The sequence below is a fragment of the Chelonia mydas genome, chromosome 8 (genome assembly GCF_015237465.2).
Source record: "Chelonia mydas isolate rCheMyd1 chromosome 8, rCheMyd1.pri.v2, whole genome shotgun sequence".
Taxonomy (NCBI): Eukaryota; Metazoa; Chordata; order Testudines; family Cheloniidae; genus Chelonia; species Chelonia mydas.
In genome coordinates this window covers 31,862,212-31,881,188 of record NC_057854.1, presented here as the reverse complement: position 1 = coordinate 31,881,188, position 18,977 = coordinate 31,862,212, and the positions used below count along the sequence as shown (strand labels likewise).

The 18,977-nt window shown below is 41.2% G+C and overlaps 1 protein-coding gene across 1 annotated transcript; it reads right to left on the bottom strand.

Moving 5' to 3' along the window:
- Positions 1-431: 431 nt before the first annotated feature.
- On the bottom strand, positions 432-18,632 carry LOC102934370 (kazal-type serine protease inhibitor domain-containing protein 1). Its single transcript, XM_007071476.3, has 4 exons — positions 17,782-18,632; positions 9,258-9,418; positions 7,181-7,325; positions 432-6,017 (listed from the first exon to the last, which is right to left on the bottom strand). The coding sequence occupies exons 1-4, from the start codon at positions 18,239-18,241 to the stop codon at positions 5,893-5,895; spliced, it is 891 nt and encodes a 296-aa protein (XP_007071538.1). The 5' UTR covers positions 18,242-18,632; the 3' UTR covers positions 432-5,892.
- Positions 18,633-18,977: the final 345 nt, after the last annotated feature.

Sequence of the window (18,977 nt, the reverse complement as noted above, 5' to 3'; positions counted from 1 at the left end):
TAAACAAGATTCAGAGTAGCAGCTGTGTTAGTCTGTATTTGCAAAAAGAAAAGCTTATGCTCAAATAAATTTGTTAGTCTCTAAGGTGCCACAAGTACTCCTTTTCTATAAACAAGATAATCATACTTGGCAAATAACATTTTTGAAGCTACCTTACAGGGCATATCTGGTCAGATTATTTGCAATTTTATATTATTGGTATCAATAATATCACCAAATGTTCCACATATTCCATACCGCATCATAATTGGGTCTTCCTGATGTTTTCACAGCCATGTACAAATGACCAATGGTTCATGGCTGGGACCTTATCACCAAAATATCATTAAATATCCCTTTGCCCAGTTGGGAAATGTTAATGGGGTAACTGTAATAAAAATGGTCACCCCCTCTCCTTTTCCTCTTTCTTCTCTCTGTCCTCCCCTTCCTCCCAAAGGAAGCTTCTGGTCCATCAATGCTTCATAGCAGCTGAGAGATGGATGAGCTCCTTTCTATTTGAATTTTACTTAAGAAGCTGAATGAGGAGCCAATGGAGGGTTCCAAATACAGTTTCTTAAACCCTATCTACCCTAGGCAGAATAGCATTGCAAACAACAAAGTGTAATGCTCAGAACTTGCAACACCAGTAAAATGTCCTGCATCCACATACAAATGCAGCTCCAGGATCTTTACAGGAATTGGTCCCATTGATTGATGATTGCACTACTCAGGAGCAAGTCTTTAGCTCCAGTCTGGGTGGACAAATGCTGAGTATGATGCTTTTTCCTCACTGTGGATAGGAGATCACATGTTGTAACTGCATCGGTTCAGAGGGCTGTCCCAGCTCTATCCCATGATACAGTGCCTCACCTTTCAGCAAGCTTTCTGGGCAAGTGTCTCTTGACACACTCCACCGCTTGCCCCAGACATTGCAGGAGGCCATTGTACCAATGGATAATGCCTTGCATTTTCTGCAAGTAACTAGAACACACACCTCATTGTCAGCATCCGCTCCTCTGAGAACTGAACAATACTCTAGCTCCCTGCCACCATCTACATGTAGTAACACCTGTAGTGGCAAAACATTTTGATCAAGCTGTGAGTTGGCCAAAGGTTGTGTCATCTCTTCCTGGGATCTTGTATGATGTGGTAATCCATGTGGAAGTCACCTCAGAAACCAGCAGAACTAGCTGCTGTCCAGTGCTGTACACATACACTGTATAGATAGCAACAAATTAAACCTCACAACATCCCATTTTGTAGATAAGACAGAAATGAAGTGAATTGCCAAAAGGCTACACAGCGAGAGAGGATTAGAGCTCAGAAGTGTCTGTATCTCAACTCTGAGCTCGATCCACTGGACTATAGTGGCTAGGTAACATTTAACTGCACAAAAACTTATAAATACTTGTACCATTTTAAGATTTGTAATATTAAGGGCCCCTCCTAATCAAATGTATTACTGTTGGATTATTTAAATGTATTATATCTTTCACAGTAAATTATTAAGCCTTTGGTTTTATTCAGCTTTGTGTTATACACAATTGTTTGTATATTACAATACTGCATCATTCATATTAGCAGGTTAGGATATTTGCATACAGTGAGGCAGCAATACTGTGATAATGGAACTGAGTAAAAAAATAACTACAAATGCACTGAGATTCATAGGCATAGTGTTAAGATAAGCAACAGCAACCTTTTGCTGGGTGAATGCCTTGCTCAAAAGACAGTCAATATGCAATGCTGGAGCAAACTTAAAGCTCTTGTTTCTTGGGCTGGGCAGAATTGGGAGTATTAGAGAGTGACACCATTGTTCACCTGTGGGAATGTGGAGCTCATGCCAATTTTGTGCACTCTTGTCTAGTGTGTGGCTGTATCAGTTAAAATCATAGAATATCAGGGTTGGAAGGGACCTCAGGAGGTCATCTAGTCCAACCCCCTGCTCAAAGCAGGAACAATCCCCAATTTTTGCCCCAATCCCTAAGTAGCCCCCTCAGGGATTGAACTCACAACCGTGGGTTTAGCAGGCCAATGCTCAAACCACCGAGATATCCCTCCCCCTGCTTGTCTTAGTTGCATTCAGGATCCAGTCTTCATAGGGAGCAAGAACAATCATTTTTAGGGGCAGAAAAAGTGGGAAACTCCAGGGATTTAAAATCAAACAGAGGGAAAGTGTGTGCATGTTTCTAAACTCTCAGTGAAACCGCCTCCTAACCCCATTAGAGACCCAGATAGAGCGTAGCAGGGCAAATGTAAACCAAGACTCAGGTTCTCTCTCTCTCTCTCTCTCTCTCTCTCTCTTTCTCTCTCTGTGTGTGTGTAGGTTCTGCTACCAAAAATTTTGAATATAAAGAATAAAACCCTTTTTCGGTTTCTTAAAAAGAACAATTTAGTAGAGTTTTTATGCCTTTTGCCCTCCTTCACACTGGAAGCTGGACCGTAGGACACATTGCAGACACTGTTCTGAAGGTGCTGCCTGGTTTTGGCATCATAGCTAATCTTGATTCCATTGACGTCAATAGCTAAACTCTTATTGGCTTCCGTGGGAGCAGGACTGGGAACTAAGAATGTATATGTTCCTAATAAGAGGTCTCACTTGGACTTCCTTGTGGTTTTAATGTACTATTTCCAGCTCAGGTGTGTGTCTCATTTTCTCCTGGGTGGAATGGCACCATCCTACTGAATTTGTTGTTACTGGATTATTTGACTACATCTCTTGCTACAGAGAAACCCTAAACTGGATCTATTTGTTTGTGTTTATGCATATTGTTATCCCACCTAAAAAAGGCTGAATCTGTTGTATCCTTTTTATTTAATTTTGAAAGGTCTGATTTAAAAAAAAAGAGAGAGAGAGAGAGAGAGAAAGCAGCCAAGAAAAGATCAGCTTGGTGCATGCCCTCTTTCTTGAATGACTTCACATTTTTTGTTGCACAGTATTTCCACTGAAAGGAATAAGAATTTCATGGCAATAAATAACACAGCAATGAAGTGGTTAAACTACCCCAAATACACACATCCGCAAACAAAATACATTTAATTGTGAAAACTATGCTTTGGAAATGTTTGCTTTCTGAGGGTGGTCACAAAGAATCCAGCCAAATTATCTAGTTTGCATACAACTGTATAGTTTTTGACACAGCTCTAGTATGATATATGTTTTTCTCCTCCAGCTGTCATTCTCTTTGTTTTTCATTTTGCATTAGCAGCAGGAGACCATAAAGAATTCTAGTTTGTCTCCACGCATAATGTTTTGAAGATAATATCTTTTGGTCCCCTGTGTTGATATGTACTTTACCACAATGAAATTATTTTCTTTGGTAATCTCTTGTTTGTAGTAACGAACAAATAAACAAACAAACAAATCCCCTGGAACTCCATATCTGTGGATTGGGTATTTTCAATAGAAATAGATTACATTTTAGAAATTAATAAAATCTACTGATCAAGTTTCTTTTTAAATTAATAAATATTTAGCTAATATACAAAAATGTAAGTTGTTGGACCTAGGTGTAGAGAGATTGGTAATAGCTTATAACAATAAGGCCACTGGTTAAATCCAAAGCCATCTTTTAAACCTAAGTCAAATGATCTTGTCAATGACCTTATGGCATGAACTTCATTCCTAAATTAACATCATGCTAGGAAATCTACAAAAAAAAAACAACAAAAAACAACTCCTCCAAATATGTCTTTGTTATCTCCATGAAGTTCATTAATACCTCATGGCAAACAGAGTCAGGGGTGCTGGAACAATTTTTATAGTGGAGGTGCTGAGAGCCATTTAACCAAACCGTAAACCCGGTATAGAATGGAAACCACTTCAAGTCAGGGGGTGTTGCAGCACCTCCGCACCGCTAGTTCCAGCACCTATAAACAGGGTTCATATCCAGCTTACGACTTTATTGCAAATCTAAAGAAAATTTAAATTTCCAATGTCATATGGCAGAAAAAGCAGCATCCTAAGAATAAAGGAGATGTTCAAATTTCATGGTACATACATTTAGAACACCCACATTATATATATATGCTAAATGCAAAAAACTAAATTAAGGTAAAGTCAATGCACCATTTTCAGTGGATGCACTTAAAACTTTCCGAACTTTAAGTTGGATAAATAGAGAATATTACCATGCTATTTCCTGCATTTATTATACATCACTGTATTTAGTATAGGAAATACGGAGGGAAGATTGCAAGTAATGAGGCCAAGACTTTAAACACTGGGTGCCTAGAGTTTGGGTCTTAAATCCATATTTAGGCACCTAAATAAGTGTCTTGATTTGCAGAGGTGCAATGGGATGTAATGTGTGCTCAGCATGTCTGAAAACCAGAACACTTATTTAGTGCCCAAAATTTGGCTTTAAGAGTTAAACTACAGGCACCCATTATTGAATATCTTGGCCTCAGGTAATTCTTTAGTTATCTAAATCATATGGGCAAATTTTTAAGGGCTATTATTTTATATTCCAAATGTTAAAGTTTTAAATGTGTGGAGAAACAAGACTGAAGGCAGTTAGAGTACATTAGATTGACCAAATGGAATACAGCCAATCATTGAGATTGCTTGAAAAATGTATGTGAATTTTCCCAGAATGTTTTAAAAAAGAAATAATTTTCCGCTTTTAAAAAATGCCTTTTGCATTTCCATGAATGCAATATCTCAAGGGATCAGAAGCGTATGCAGCTAAAATGCACTGTTAGTTGGAAGCATCACAAAAAAAGTGAGTGTTGGAGCCCACAGAATTTTGTCTACGTGACCGTTGTGCAGTTGGAGTTCCATGTGTCTGAAGGGCATGGACAGAGACCAGGAGTAGCCACTCCTGCTAACTCCACATTAATTTGTAGAAAGCCCAGCTTACCCAATGCTGCTTCAAGCATAAGTGAAGATCCATGCCTTGGACATTGGTCTCTAAGATGGAGGGAAAGAATAGGAGGTAAATAAAATATTCTGGGTGGAGCCATACAGTATGTCTGTCGGTTTGGTTGCACAGGCAGCCCTGGATTTTCCTCACTGCTCCTTGGTCCCAGATCCCTTCTGTCAGATAGTAAATTTCTGCCCCTGACAAGGACGATGACTTAGGAGACCTGCTGTATTTATGCAGTGGGAAAGGTGTAATTGTTTCATGCACTCAGCTCAAAAAAAAAAAAAAAAAAGACAATTCACTTTGGGCTGAGACTAACCCTGGAAGCTATCAAACCAGAAAAGGAAAATCTTCCTGAAAGTGTGAAAGGAGTTTGATTTGAAGCTATTTTGCAATCGTAACTACTTGTGTTTGTGAATGCTCTCTTGATATCTACATGGGCAATGCAGAAAGAAGATAATGGATGTCAGGTAAAGAATTCCTTTAGTTTCGGAACTGATTTTGTTCATCCAATCTTCACCATTTTAAAAAATTAAAATGGAGAAGATTATCTTTTTCAGAATACTTAATAGGCAGGTCCATGTTTAACAGTGTGTTCAATAGTCTGACAATACCAGCCTATGGTCTATCTTAGTGGTTCTCAAACTTTTGTGCTGTTGACCCCTTTCACATAGCAAGCCTCTGAGTGCGACCCCCTTATAAATTAAACACTTTTTTATATATTTAACACCATTATAAATGCTGGAGGCAAAGCGGAGTTTGGGGTGGAGGCTGACAGCTCGTGACCCCCCCATGTAATAACCTCGCAACCCCCTGAGAGGTCATGACTCCCCGTTTGAGAGCCCCTGGTCTATCTGATTATTATTACTGATATGTAGTACAGTACTCTTTGGCCAAATGACTGAGCAGAACTTGCAAATTCCAGAAGAATGATATACAAACTGTGGGAAGGAAACGACTCTTTACAGAACAGATCACACTAGTAAATACAGCTGAAAGGGAAGGATATTGGACCCTTAATAAGTCTAGGCTATCACAGGAACTTATTTCAATTTTCATAGTCCCCAGATTCATATTCTTCCTCCTCTTCAGTATGGTCATAATAGTCTTCATAATCTGTAGCGTAGCTTGTGGTTCTGCTGCCAGCAGAAATCTGAAATGTAGAGGATGAACCTGCACAGCAAGACATAAATTGTCTCCACATTAAAAGGAACATACACAAAGCAAGAACTAAGAGGAAGATAACATGACTTTAGAATTCTACAGTGAGCTAAACATACTTGTTAATGGATTAGTAAATTCTCTTTTGGAGAGAAAGAGGCAATATCTGATGGCTCGTTTCTGTATCGTTGAAGTCAACGGGAGCTTTGCAGTATTTAGCTCTCGCTCACACTCTCAAGTATTGAAAACACACTTATTTTAACTCTATTCCAAACACAAGTAAGCCATGAATTTGATCCTGCAAGTGCTCTGCACATGAAATTACCATTGTAAAATCAAGCCCATTGTTTGGCAAAGAGAAGGAGGACCATATCAAGAGGGAAAGATGAACAATGTAGCCTGCTTCTGCCCATGCAATGCAAGCACAATTCTCTTTAAAGTAAAAAGGAGTTTTGCCTCCAGGACTGGGCCCAATAAAAAATAAATAGTAAAAGTTATTTCATGTGTTTCTCTAAGCACCCTTATTAAAAGCAATTCCAAATTCCTTCCTAATTTTTCAAAAAGTAAATTATTAAACAGAATTGTTGAAGTTCTAAGAATTGCTCAGGGCCACATGCAGCTATGGTTCTGATATGAAACTCTACTTGTAGTCAAAGGGGGGGTTGTGTAAAAAGGGATGGCAGAATAATTTGTGTCTTGTGAACTTTACAGCTGTGATCCACAGTGTTTTTCAGGTGGAAAAAGGTGAAAATTATAGCAAATCCCCATGATATTAACCAGTTTATCTATTTTTGTTTACTGCACTTCATACACATTTTTGACTAAAAATACCTAGAGCTGATAAGAGATAAGGGATAAGAAGGGATAAGGATAGAGTGACAGGACATGGTTTTCAGATATGGTCCTCTTAATAGGACATTCAGAATTGGACACTCACCTTAGTACATAAGGGCCAATCCCTGTGAGGTGAAGTCTGTAGGAACTGTGGGTGCTCAGCCCCTGACAGATCCACACCATATGAGAGGCAATTGCCTGCTTTATGCACCTGAGCATCAGTTTAAGTGCCAACACAGAGGATTTGCATTACCAGGTGAGGCAGATGCATTTGAAACCCGGGCTCTAAGTGTTGAAACCAAATGCTGAAAATTCTTCACCTCAAAAGAAAAACACTTTACCATCAATGACTTTCAGCCTTGCAGATGCATACGCAGTGCCATACTTGTTTTTTGTTTGGCAGATGTAGATGCCTTCGTCCGATTTCTTGATGCCTTGAATTTGCAGCCACCCTGTCACACCATACTTCTGAGGCCCACCTCTTGCCTTAGAGAAGGCAAACACACTGTCAAGGATTAGCAGACACCAGAGAAGAGGATGCTTTTCACAAGGGTAATTACCTGGATTATGTTTGGGGCCAAACTGTGCTCTCAATTACTGTACATTGCCACTGCCCCTTGGCCTCCAAGCTGTAACTACTCCTGTGTGCCCCTCCCTTTTGCTGCCCTTGGCCTCCTCAACTCATGCTGCCCCTGCCTACTTCCCCAAACTTCGTCAACACTCAGCCCTGACCCCCCCCTCCCCACCACCACCACTCTGCATCCCCAGCCCCACACCTGACTCCCCTTCTGCTCCATACACCAGCTTCTCCATATGCCTCCCAGACCCTACTTCTCATCCTTCTAAGTTTTCTGGGGGTGAGGGTACAGGTGGGTGGAAACGGTGGCTTTTAGATCTCTGTACCTCTATTATCCTCTGGTGTGACCAGCTGGCCCAGCCCCACCTCCATTCTCCAGGGGGTACTGCTCCCCTCTAATCACAGGTGGTGTCTTAGTCTTTAGGGGAGGAGACCCAGCCCTTCCCACTGGGCTGGACCAGCTGGCTCCTGCACTGAGCTGGCTGAGTGCTAGACTCCATGTTTTTCAGGCAGGGGTCTATGGAAGCTCTGGCTCCAGAAGGGTGGTGAATCCCATACATGGCTGGGAGTTCAAAGCAAACTTGTTTCACTTTGCCTGCAGTGCCCAGGTCTGAACAGCATAAAAGGTGACAAAGGACTTCTCAGCCCAGGTCCAGGCACAGGACTTTTCATCTCTGGAATCCAGGGCCCCTCCCACAACCACTTCCTTTTAAAGGCCGTTGTCCCTACCAAGGCCTGCAGCCACTTCACCTTCCAGGCCAGAAAGCTCTTATTTTTCCTGCCACACAAGTTGGTGGAGGAACTTCTTCCTCAGCATGGGGTACACCGCCTTCGTATATACTCTTGGATTAGAGTTAATAGACACTTTTAATCTTGACAGCAGCGACTTAACTGCTAACGATCAGAGAGCCAGATCCTCTTTGTCTTTATGCAGGCAAAAATCACAGTGAAGTTAATGGGAGTTTTGCCTTGTAAGGACTGCTGGATCATGACCAGATCCATTAGAGAGAGAACCAAGACAGTGCGACATTCAGGGTTTACTTCTTCCTCTACATATGCTGTCCTCTCTCATCAAGCACTTCTGAAAGCAGAATTCTCTTAATTCCCAGGCAGGATCATACTGTAGCACCCCGTGCTGGCAAGCTATTTATCATAATAACATAGGCTTTGTAATAGTGTTGTATCCTGTTATTGACGTTCATAGAATCCTAAAAATGTGGAGCTGGAAGGGACTTTGAGAAGTCATTGAGTCCATGCCCCTGCGCTGAGGCAGGACCAAATAAACCTAGACCATCCGTGACAGGTGTTTATCCAACTTGTTCTTAACAACCTCCAGCGATGAAGATTCCACAACCTCCCATAGAAGCGTGTTCCAGAGTTTAACTATCCTTGTAATGAGAAAGTTTTTCCTACTATCTAACCTAAATCTCCCTTGCTGCAGATTAAGTCTATTACTTCTTGTTCTACCACCAGTGGACATGGAGAACAATTGATACCGTCCTCTTTAGAACAGCCCTTAACATATTTGAAGACTTATCAGGTCCTCACTCAGTCTTCTTTTCTCAAGACTCAACATGCCCAGTTTTTTTAAATCTTTCCTCATAGGTCAGGTTTTCTAAACCTTTTATCATATGTAGATAAACTGGGCTATGTAGTGAAGCAACAGGAGACCTGAACCTGCTCTCACCAACAGAAGTTGGTCCAATAAAAGATATTACCTCACCCAATTTGTCTCTGCAACAGGAGAACATCAGTAAAAATGAGATAGTCTCCTTAACCCTCCAACTCCTCCCCACAATTCAATAGTATAACACATGATACATGAAATAAGCATGATCTACCTGGATTGAGATGTGGGCATCATCTCCTGGCAGAAACATTTTATTCCCTTTTTTCTTCCACTCAAGGTGTGGCATAGGATAGGCAGACACTTCACAGCCAAAGATGACGTCATTACCTGTGAAATTCTGAGCATCCTGAGGTGGCAAAGAAATAACAGGAGCTGCAAGGAACCAATATGAAAAGAGCCTGATAGATGCACATGGTAAAATGCAACTGCCTGTACACGGTAAGAAAAAGTCAAACAACATTGTCGTGCCATGTGGAGCGGCTCACAACTGTGAGTGCCCTGCTTCTTGACAGTCTGCGCTGAGGCTGGAAAACACCCCAAACTGGTAGTATGTTCTATAATTATGTTTCATCCACCCAGTAACAAGTGTGAACTCTGAATGCACTATAATAGTCTTACCATGGAGGCACAGACAGTCCCTTGGGCATTCCAGTCTATCTTGCCACCTAGGCGTCACAGATGGTCACTTACACCAAATATCACAATAATATTCAGGTTACTTCCAGTTCCATAGGGCCAGTCACTTTCTCAGATCTCAACCCAAAGATGATGCCTATAGCAAATCCTGTAATAAGCTAACTACACATTTATTAAATAAGAAAAGAAAAAAGGAAATTATTTATGAGGTTAAAGTAGGTAACATACACAAACAAAGGAGTATCAGTCTTGAGTTTCAAAAGATAATAGAAATTGCTGTCATAAGCTGACTTTGTATGTCCTTTGGGGCAAACCCAGGCAAAACAGCTGGGTGGCTTTTGCTTAGCGATTCTTGCCCCTTTAGAGTCCAAGCAGCAAAAAGAACCAAGTTTCTCCTTGTCAGAGATTTTTATCCCCTTCTCCCCAGACTCCAAACTGATAGAACAGGGATCGGCAACCTTTGGCACGTGGACCGCCAGGGTTAGCCTCCTGGCGGGCCGGGCCAGTTTGTTTATCTGCTGCGTCCGCAGGTTCAGCTGATTGCAGCTCCGACTGGCCGTGGTTTGCTGCTCCAAGACAATGGGGGCTGTGGGAAGCGGCGTGGGCCGAGAGATGTGCTGGCCGCCAGTTCCCACAGCCCCCACTGGCCTGGAGCAGCGAACCACAGCCAGTGGGAGCTGCGATTGGCTGAACCTACAGACGTGGCAGGTAAACAAACCAGCCTGGTCGGCCATGTGCCAAAGGTTGCCGATCCTTGTGATAGAACAAGTGTCAGTGGTTGACTCCTCTTTATGCCAGTTGGGAAGGTAATCAAAGTATTTGTCCTTTTGAGGTATTACAATGGCTCACTTGGTTCCAAAGGCCCCGTTGTCCACAAGACGGGCACTTTACACTTATTAATGCGTCTTTCCTGTTTGGTGAGTTACACAGTTACAGAAGTTTACAATGCAAACATGCAGTATAACCTTATACCGGGCTACAGAGCTTATAAATGAGATCAATACATGCAGAATGAGGACTTGTAGTGTTGAGTGGAACAATGCTTAAAATACCTGGCATAAGCCTTTTCTATCTTGCCTAATTTGATCACAGCTTAATATAACTTATGTTTAAAAATTGTTAATATTTTTGAGCACATATCAGTACTTTGTTTTGAAAAAGCAAAGAGAATGCATTTTTGCATGTTACATAGAGGTCATAAAATACTAATACAGTAGAATCTCAGTCTTATGAACGACCAGTTATCTGAAAGAAGAAAAGGTTTACATTAACCACAAGAGGGAGCCCATCCAGTGCTATTAACACAATAAGAAAATAAACAGTTCAAGGATAAGAGTCAGGATGAATGTATCTACTGAATGTACATATGCAGCATGTACTATGCATGTATTGAACGTACTAGATGATTTGTTACATCAACAATCAGAGAAAAAAGCCAACATGATCATTGTTATAGCCTTGTTTTTGGAGATCTATTTGCATTTTTCCCCCCCAATATGTTTGTCCACAACTAACACACATTTTTCAGTTGAACATATGTTTCCTATCTCTTTTTTCTTTCTTTAAAGTTGTCTGTATTTTATGGGACACTAGGTCCAGTTTGGGTTTAATTGTTTTATTTTTTATTTATTTTAATCCCCACATAGTTCATCCCGTGTCCCAGATGCTTGGAAATGGGAGCTTTGGTAAATAATAAATACATTTATGCCTGTGATATTTGAGTCAATAGGTCTCTGCAGAATGAATGTTTCAGCAGCTGAAATTGTCAAAGCAAAGCAATGCTCCAGATTTCCAAACAATAGCTTCAATACATGCTGTCAGATAGAATTGATCTAGTTAGGTGCTGACAACATCAAATACAAACCAGGTCAAATTATGCATTTCAGATAAAGTATCCAGCAAATTTATCTCATTTGCTATTTATATATTGCTCATTAAACAATCCTGATTTTCTTCTAAGCTCAGATTTTCAAAGCTGACTACAGTATTTGAACACCTAATTCACATGAGCTTTAATGAGAATTAGGCATTCAAATCCTTTAGGGCTGAGATTTTCAAAGTTGCCTAATGTACTCAGCATTCATAAGGATACATTGAATAGCTGGGATGAGAAATTTTCACATTTGCTTAACTTTACTACTGGTCGTTCTATTGATCTTAATGAGACTCCCCATGGAAGTACAGGTAAGCATAGGGAGCCAAAATGTTTACCTTGACTTGTCACTATTCATTACATAGATTGTTATTTCTGCTCACAGATTAGATGAGAAACTTTTTAAACAGGTGAATATTCCTTCTTACTTCTGGATACCTGTGCTCAGATGCTGATCCAAGTATTCATCTGAAGAACTCAAATTTTCCAGATATTCCTGTGAACAGAACCTTGCTTGTGTGGCTGTTTGCAAACAGGACCCAGTGCTGCAAGGTGTTGAGCACTCTAGCTCCAATCTACTACTTAAACACAGACTTAACTGTAAGCACAGGAGCAATCTGATTGATTGATGTGAAGCATGTGCTTAAAAATATTGCTGGATCAGGGCCAGAACACTCAGCACAGTGCAAGCTCACACACCCATAGCAAATAAAAAGGTATATGGACTTGATCAAACCGAGCAGGCACTTGGAATTTGAATGAATAGTCACAAATTATTTACAGTATTTAACAATTCCAATAAAAAGTGAGGTGCTAAAAGATAAAAAAATAACCGAGAATGATTTAAGAATCTGGTCTCACAAAAACATCTCACTGCCTGTTGCAAGGGCAAAGTGAACCCAGCACTTTAAGAACAATATGTATTGAAGGCCAGATTTTTAACAGTTCCTTTTTGCATGTGTTTCTGATCTTGCATACCTCCAACTCTGGCCTTGCATGTGTGTCTGTGTTCACATAACTGTGCCTTTACCCTTAATACACATACCCTTACTCTAGCATTTCCTGAGGGGAGCATCTCACATGCAGTGTATCTGTTCCGCTTCATTCTAGGTTGGCACAGTCTTTATGACTGAAATCCAGCCTCCCCTTCCACCAACAGCATAAGGCCTGAAACATCCCAGTTGTGCTTCAGTAGGGGAATCAATGAGGACAAGCTTTGAAGAGGCAACAGGGGTAGGGAGGTTGGGGTTTGCAACCCCTTTCATGCCACAGAGTGGTGTTCTGTGGGAGTAAATGTGGGGAGTTCTTGAGCAGGCCAGGGGAACGCCCACAGTGGGTATGTCTATCCCTGCACTATAAACCCAAGTTCAGACAGAAATTTGAGCCCAAGCCCCTCTTCCAGCGAAACAGAAATCAGTTTGATTGGGGCCTGGATCGCCTCTGGGCTCAGACCCACAGACTCTGCTAGCAGTGCTGAGTAAGAACTGGAGTCTCACTGAGACTCAGGACCAAGCTCTGTCATTTTGGAGTATGGAATCAGCTCAAGCCACAGACCCCAGTCAGAAGGTCTGCACAGTGCAGTTTGAACACATCAGCATGGCTGTGAGACCCGAGCCCAGCAATTTTAACTCAGGTTTATAATGCAGTGTGGATGCTCAGACGTGGGTATGCAATGCAGTATAGACATACCCAGTGAGTCTACCAAGTGGATGAATTCACTTGCTTCAAACCTTGCTTGGGCTAGAGTAGTAGCCAAAGACTAGTGATCAGGGCTCTCAGTCTGGGTTGCAGGGGAGTATGTTCCCCCTCAAATCCCCACATAGTTCACCTCAGAAAGCCTATTTACTTGTAGAATTACTTCACCAGAAGAGGACACAGTTACCCTTCAGCAAAGGTAAATGCTTATGACAGGACAGGGAGATCATTCAACACAATCAGAGACTAAACAGCAAAGCTCCCAGACTTCTGGCTTTGGAGCATTATGTACCAAAAAGCATTTCCCCACAGCTGCTTCCCTTGTAACCTCTCTCCTGAGGACCTGTGCAAAGGGACAGGGAAGATGAGCTATAGATGACTCCAAGTTCTCCAGGGACCAGGTAGTGTACTTGCACTCTGAGCCAGCGGTATGATCCAGGATTTACAACAGTGGTTAATGATTTGGGGTACCTCCATTTGTGGAAGCTTTAAGGGGGACTGATTTAGAGGGAGAGCAAGTATTCAAAATCACTAGCTGCTTTTGAAAATCTTGGCCGTGAATTTTACCCTACCTATCGCTGCCTCCACAGGTATGAGAAAAATAGCCATAAGCCCCAAAACTATTGAAAAAAGTGCAGAAATCATTTTCTAAGTGCTATTATATTTTTTTCAATCCAACATCAAACTCAAACTAAAGAATGTTGATTTGGTAACAACAAAATGGTATATTTCTCAAACTATATGATATTTATCTTTACTGTTATTTGTCTGATCTGTAACACAATTCACACAAGGTAGTAAACTATTCCTTTGCTCCTTTAGTATAAAATTCCCATTAAAATAATCTGGTATTTTGTGCTACTATCTGTAAAGAGAAATGCTGTGGGCTGGGTCTATTGCTTCGTGAAATCAACAGCAGCAAAGGTTTGAAAGAGGATGTATTAAGTGTGGAGAATCTGCATGTCATCAATACAGTTAACAATTTTTGTAAGCTATTATAGAAATTGATCAAACCAACCTTCCGGGGAAGGAAAAAGGGCCTTTTCTCGTGTGTGACTTTGCCTTTGTGTGTGTGTGTGTGTGTGTTTTTGTGGCAGACAGAAGATAAAAGTCCGCTCTTGTGATGAAAGGAGTTTATTGTTATTTATTTATTCATCAGTTGCTGTATACAATTAATCTATTCGGTATCCCTAGGACAGGAGATGGTCTGAAGGAAAAGTATGAAAACAACATGCATTGAGATTAGTGATGTATATATTTACAGAATGCTACCAAAAGATACCGATCCATGCTCAACATCTGTTTCTCATACAAAGGACAACCAGCAGAATGCCTAGGCACAGACAAATTGCCAATCTCAGGGCCTAGACTTCCCACTGCCTTACATGTTTTGGAGTTTCTTGTAGCTATGTGAAACTGGTATAAAGCACTGCCATAACCTAATGGTGGCCTTTTACACACACTTTGCAGCACTGTAAACAAGCTCACAAGGCACAGAGCAATGGTGAATAGCACATTCAGTGTACTATCCTCATCTAGATTCTTGGGCATTTGTGTTAGTGACATATGATTTAAAATACCTTTTAATCTTTTACTTTTTTTCTGCCACTTTAGAGCTAAAATGCCTTTTATACCCTTTGGAATTGGCTTTTAAGCAAATATTCCCCTTTGAAATCCTATCTATTCTTTCACGTGCTGGAAGACAATTCAAAGAGCTTTGTATGACAACTTGGCATGGCAGCCTCTCATAACTTCTTAATGTTTTCCCCTAAGATCACATAAAGTTTTATTGCACTGAAGTAAAACATGCTGAAGTTCTTATAAAGTCCCATTATCCTGTGCATTGCACAGTGCACAAATATAAAGTGAGGAATATATAAATATTCCAATACTGTGAATTTCTACAGAGTTTTCATCCCATGTAGTCTAACTCCCAGGATCCAGGAGTTACTGATTTACACAATTACAGAGTGGATCAGAATCAGTGCTTGAACTGCCTGCCACCTGCAAGAGCACTTGTAAATATACTGGAGTGCTGATATGCTGCCCTTGTTCACACCAGTGTGTAGGTAGCAGAAAATGGGAGTGCTAAAGAACAGAAGGTGTGGCCAGAGGTGGACGCACTGCTTGTTCCCCACTCCAATGTATGACTGATAAATTGCAAGGAGACTATAAACTAAAGCCACCAAGGTTCTCTTTAAAGTGACTAGTTCTATGTATGCAGCACTGTGTGTGTGGTTCCAGAGGAATTTTAGGAGAGTCAGTATCAACCTTTCCCTATGGAGCTCTGGCATGCCAGGAGAGGAGAATGAACAGATGGACTAGAACAGCAGTGCTACCAAACCTCAGTCAGCAAGGACTCTGGTAGGGTTGGAGAGGACAAGGTGAGATGGAGGCAGGGGGAGCTACTTTACCTTGCATCCTCTAGTTGGTTGCTTTTCCTGCAACAATTCCTCCATCCCAGCATGAATGCAAATTCATGTAGCTGGAGTCCCTGTAGCTGGATTCCTTCCTGCCAGCATGTAGGATCCTCATGACAAAGTCTGGAGTGGGTGCTGGGCTGGCAGACAACAACCCCCACTCTGTCGGGGGGTTGGAACTGCCTGGCACTGAGATTGCTGGAGGGAGGGTGGGAGCAGGACAATCAACGGATGTGCACATTCTGAGCTCCTTGGCCAGCAACACTCCTATGGAGCCAAGGCCACAAATTAAAGATGCTTGGCAAACCCCCTACAGGAAAGGGGGATTGCTCTGTTCTCTCCCCGGACAATGAACCTCCACCCTCATGCAATTGCCCCCTGGGTCCAGGGGGCAAATATATGTGGACCGGAGTGTAACAAAACCCACCATTTATATCACTTCTGAATTTGGCCCAGAGTTGTCTGTTCACAGCCAAGAATGGGAAGAGCCCAGCGGGAATACGACATGGACCTCAAGGACTATAGGCTGTTGTGCCAAATGCTGTACCAGTAACCAACGTACAAGCTATCACCTCTATCACCTCTGAACCACAAGAGGTTATCAGTGGAACAGTTTGGTGTTCTGGATCTCCTGTTTCAAGCACATTTTTTCAGTGCAACTTTAGTCTTCTGCAATATCCTTTCTGTTCCAAGGGGCAGTGGGGCTAAAGCATTTGGAGAATGTTCTTTGGCATCTCTGCTGATGTGCAAACCTGAGGATCCTGTACATTTGGTTCTGCTTGCACTCAGTGCTTACTAGTCCAGCTTAGTAAAACAAGCAAACAATTTAAATAAACTTCAGGGGAGAAAGTCGTGAAGAGACAAGAAGCTTCAAATTCTCTGCAAAGAAATGAGGCTACTTCCAAGCAACATTTTATACTGTATAAAACAATTGATAGGAGATGATGCATCATTACATTTTTAAACAGGAATATTCATGTGTACAGATTTGTGTGTGAACTCTACATATAATCTCAGATAAACTGCAAACATATATACACTTTGAGATCTTGTATAGAGAGTCCCTCTATATGTGCATTCTGAGTCCCTATTTGTGTCTCGCTGGGTGTAATTTGGACCTTGCTCCATATTGTGCATTAGGTCACTCAGAAATCGGCTGTGAGATGGTGATACTAATTCCTGAAAGATGAATCACATTAAAATCAGACTGTAAAAACAGCCAGTGTTCAAGTAACTATCCTAATCACTTCATTCTCTCTCATACCACTCCGCTATGCGGGGTAGCTGCATCTGAATGCTTGTTTCTTACCTATGCAAATAAAATATAGCCAAAGGTGTATTTAGTTTAAAGCCTCAACAAACTGAAATGAGGTTCTTAATTTTATATAATCACCATGAATGCAAATGCCTTTAGGGAAATTATTCCAGTTTGATTCTGTTCTAATGTGTGGATTTGTAATCATCAGTGGGTCTTTAGATCTTTTAAAAATCATTGTTACATTGTTTTTAACTCTTTACACCAAGAATGGAATTTTATTAAAGTGATTTCCAAACCTTATTCTATTCCATTCCATTCCAGTTCCACCACCATATTAACTGAGACATGCCTTGCTACCCACCACTGCAATATCAATTCAGGCATTAAATAATAATTCTATAGATTTTTTTACCTCTGTGGTCGACCCTCACCACATTTCACTTTCTGTTCAGCTACTCTGAACATCTTTCACTTATTAGTGACTTTGTGACATTAATTCCATTATGGTCATATATAACTTTACATATAACTTGTGTAATATACAAGTTCACACGCCACATATTTGGAGATCACCTAGTCTGTAGATTTGTTGCTTATTAGTGACCATGTGATATAAAATCCACTGTGGTAATAAACAAGCTTACAACACACAAGATTAAACACCAGCTGATGAATTACTTGTTTAAATCTCAAAGAAGTAGTATTGTAATTATAATGATGCTGAAGCATAATTTTGCTGTAAGAAGGCTGAAACATTAAAAGATATTTCTAGAAATTAACATCAAATCTTTGTTTCCTTTATATATCTGCTTTAGAGAACAGTTTACTTGGTATACATGTCTATGTATGTTACCTGATTCACATGGTCCTTTGTGCTTCATGTTGATATTTCTTCTCTTCTCAGAATAAGCCTCACTGAATTGGCAGATGTTCGCATAGGTCTTGCCTTCAGGTCCACAGACACTTTCTTGGGATTTGCAGACACATTGTGGTTCAGGGATTTCCCCAGACTTGGATTCGTCGGCATCCAGCCTGCACTCCAAGTTCTCCCCACACTGCCCGTAGAAATGATTGACCTTGTCCAAGTCACAGATCTGCCCTTCCACATTCCCACATTCAGAACAGCAGCCACAATGATCTAATACAGTCCCGGCTGGACAGTGTGTAGGCTTGGAGCAAAGTTCCAAATTGCATTTTCCACAGCTATCTCCTTCCCTTAACAATCTCAACCAGCTCCTGTAGTACAATGTGGGGAAACTCTGAGAAACTTGTACCAGGGCTACCAGCACTACTATAACCTCCAGAACCTTCATCTTGAGACTGTAATGAAATGCAAAGGTCTTTAGAGTAAAGCCAAGGGGTGGGAGGAACCCCCCCACACACAGCAAGAGCGAGCGAGTGAGAAAGAGAAAACGTCACACTCCTTTTTTGTTTTTGGAATATAAATGTACTGCGGAGGCTTTAAAGAGAAATTAGCATCAGGTTCCTGATCTGGAACTGATAAACAAAAACGCATACGAACCTAGAAGCTTTTCTCTAATGTAGTTTGGAAAGCATACATATGAAACACACTTCCCTCTGACAGCTGAGTTGAAGGTTCGTGAAATGCTGTTTGCTCAGGGTCTCTTTGAGCCAAATTTGCAGAGTTGCTCTATTGAAAAACATTATATTGTAGCCGCTGTAGGAAGAGGTACAGAATGAACTGATGAAAGAGCAGAGAAGTACATGCCTTTTTCTATTTCACTCTTTTCTCTCACTCCCTTAATAGTGTTAGTCACAAAGAACTAAACATGGGTGGAAATCAATGCCCAACACACCAGGGGAGTTACCTCTAGATCTGAGCCAGAGCCAGGACATTTGGACCAAGATTTAGGTCCAAATATCTCCCTAGTCTGCGTGTGTTTGGATTCATAATTCCATTATGGATCCTTTGTAGAGATGGCCCCAAGCCATCACACTTGGACCAGATCTGAACTTCAAACATGGAGGTGGGTCCCTGGATTCATTGTTCTGGCTCTGTCCCCCTGCCTTTGTGAAAATGATAGTAAT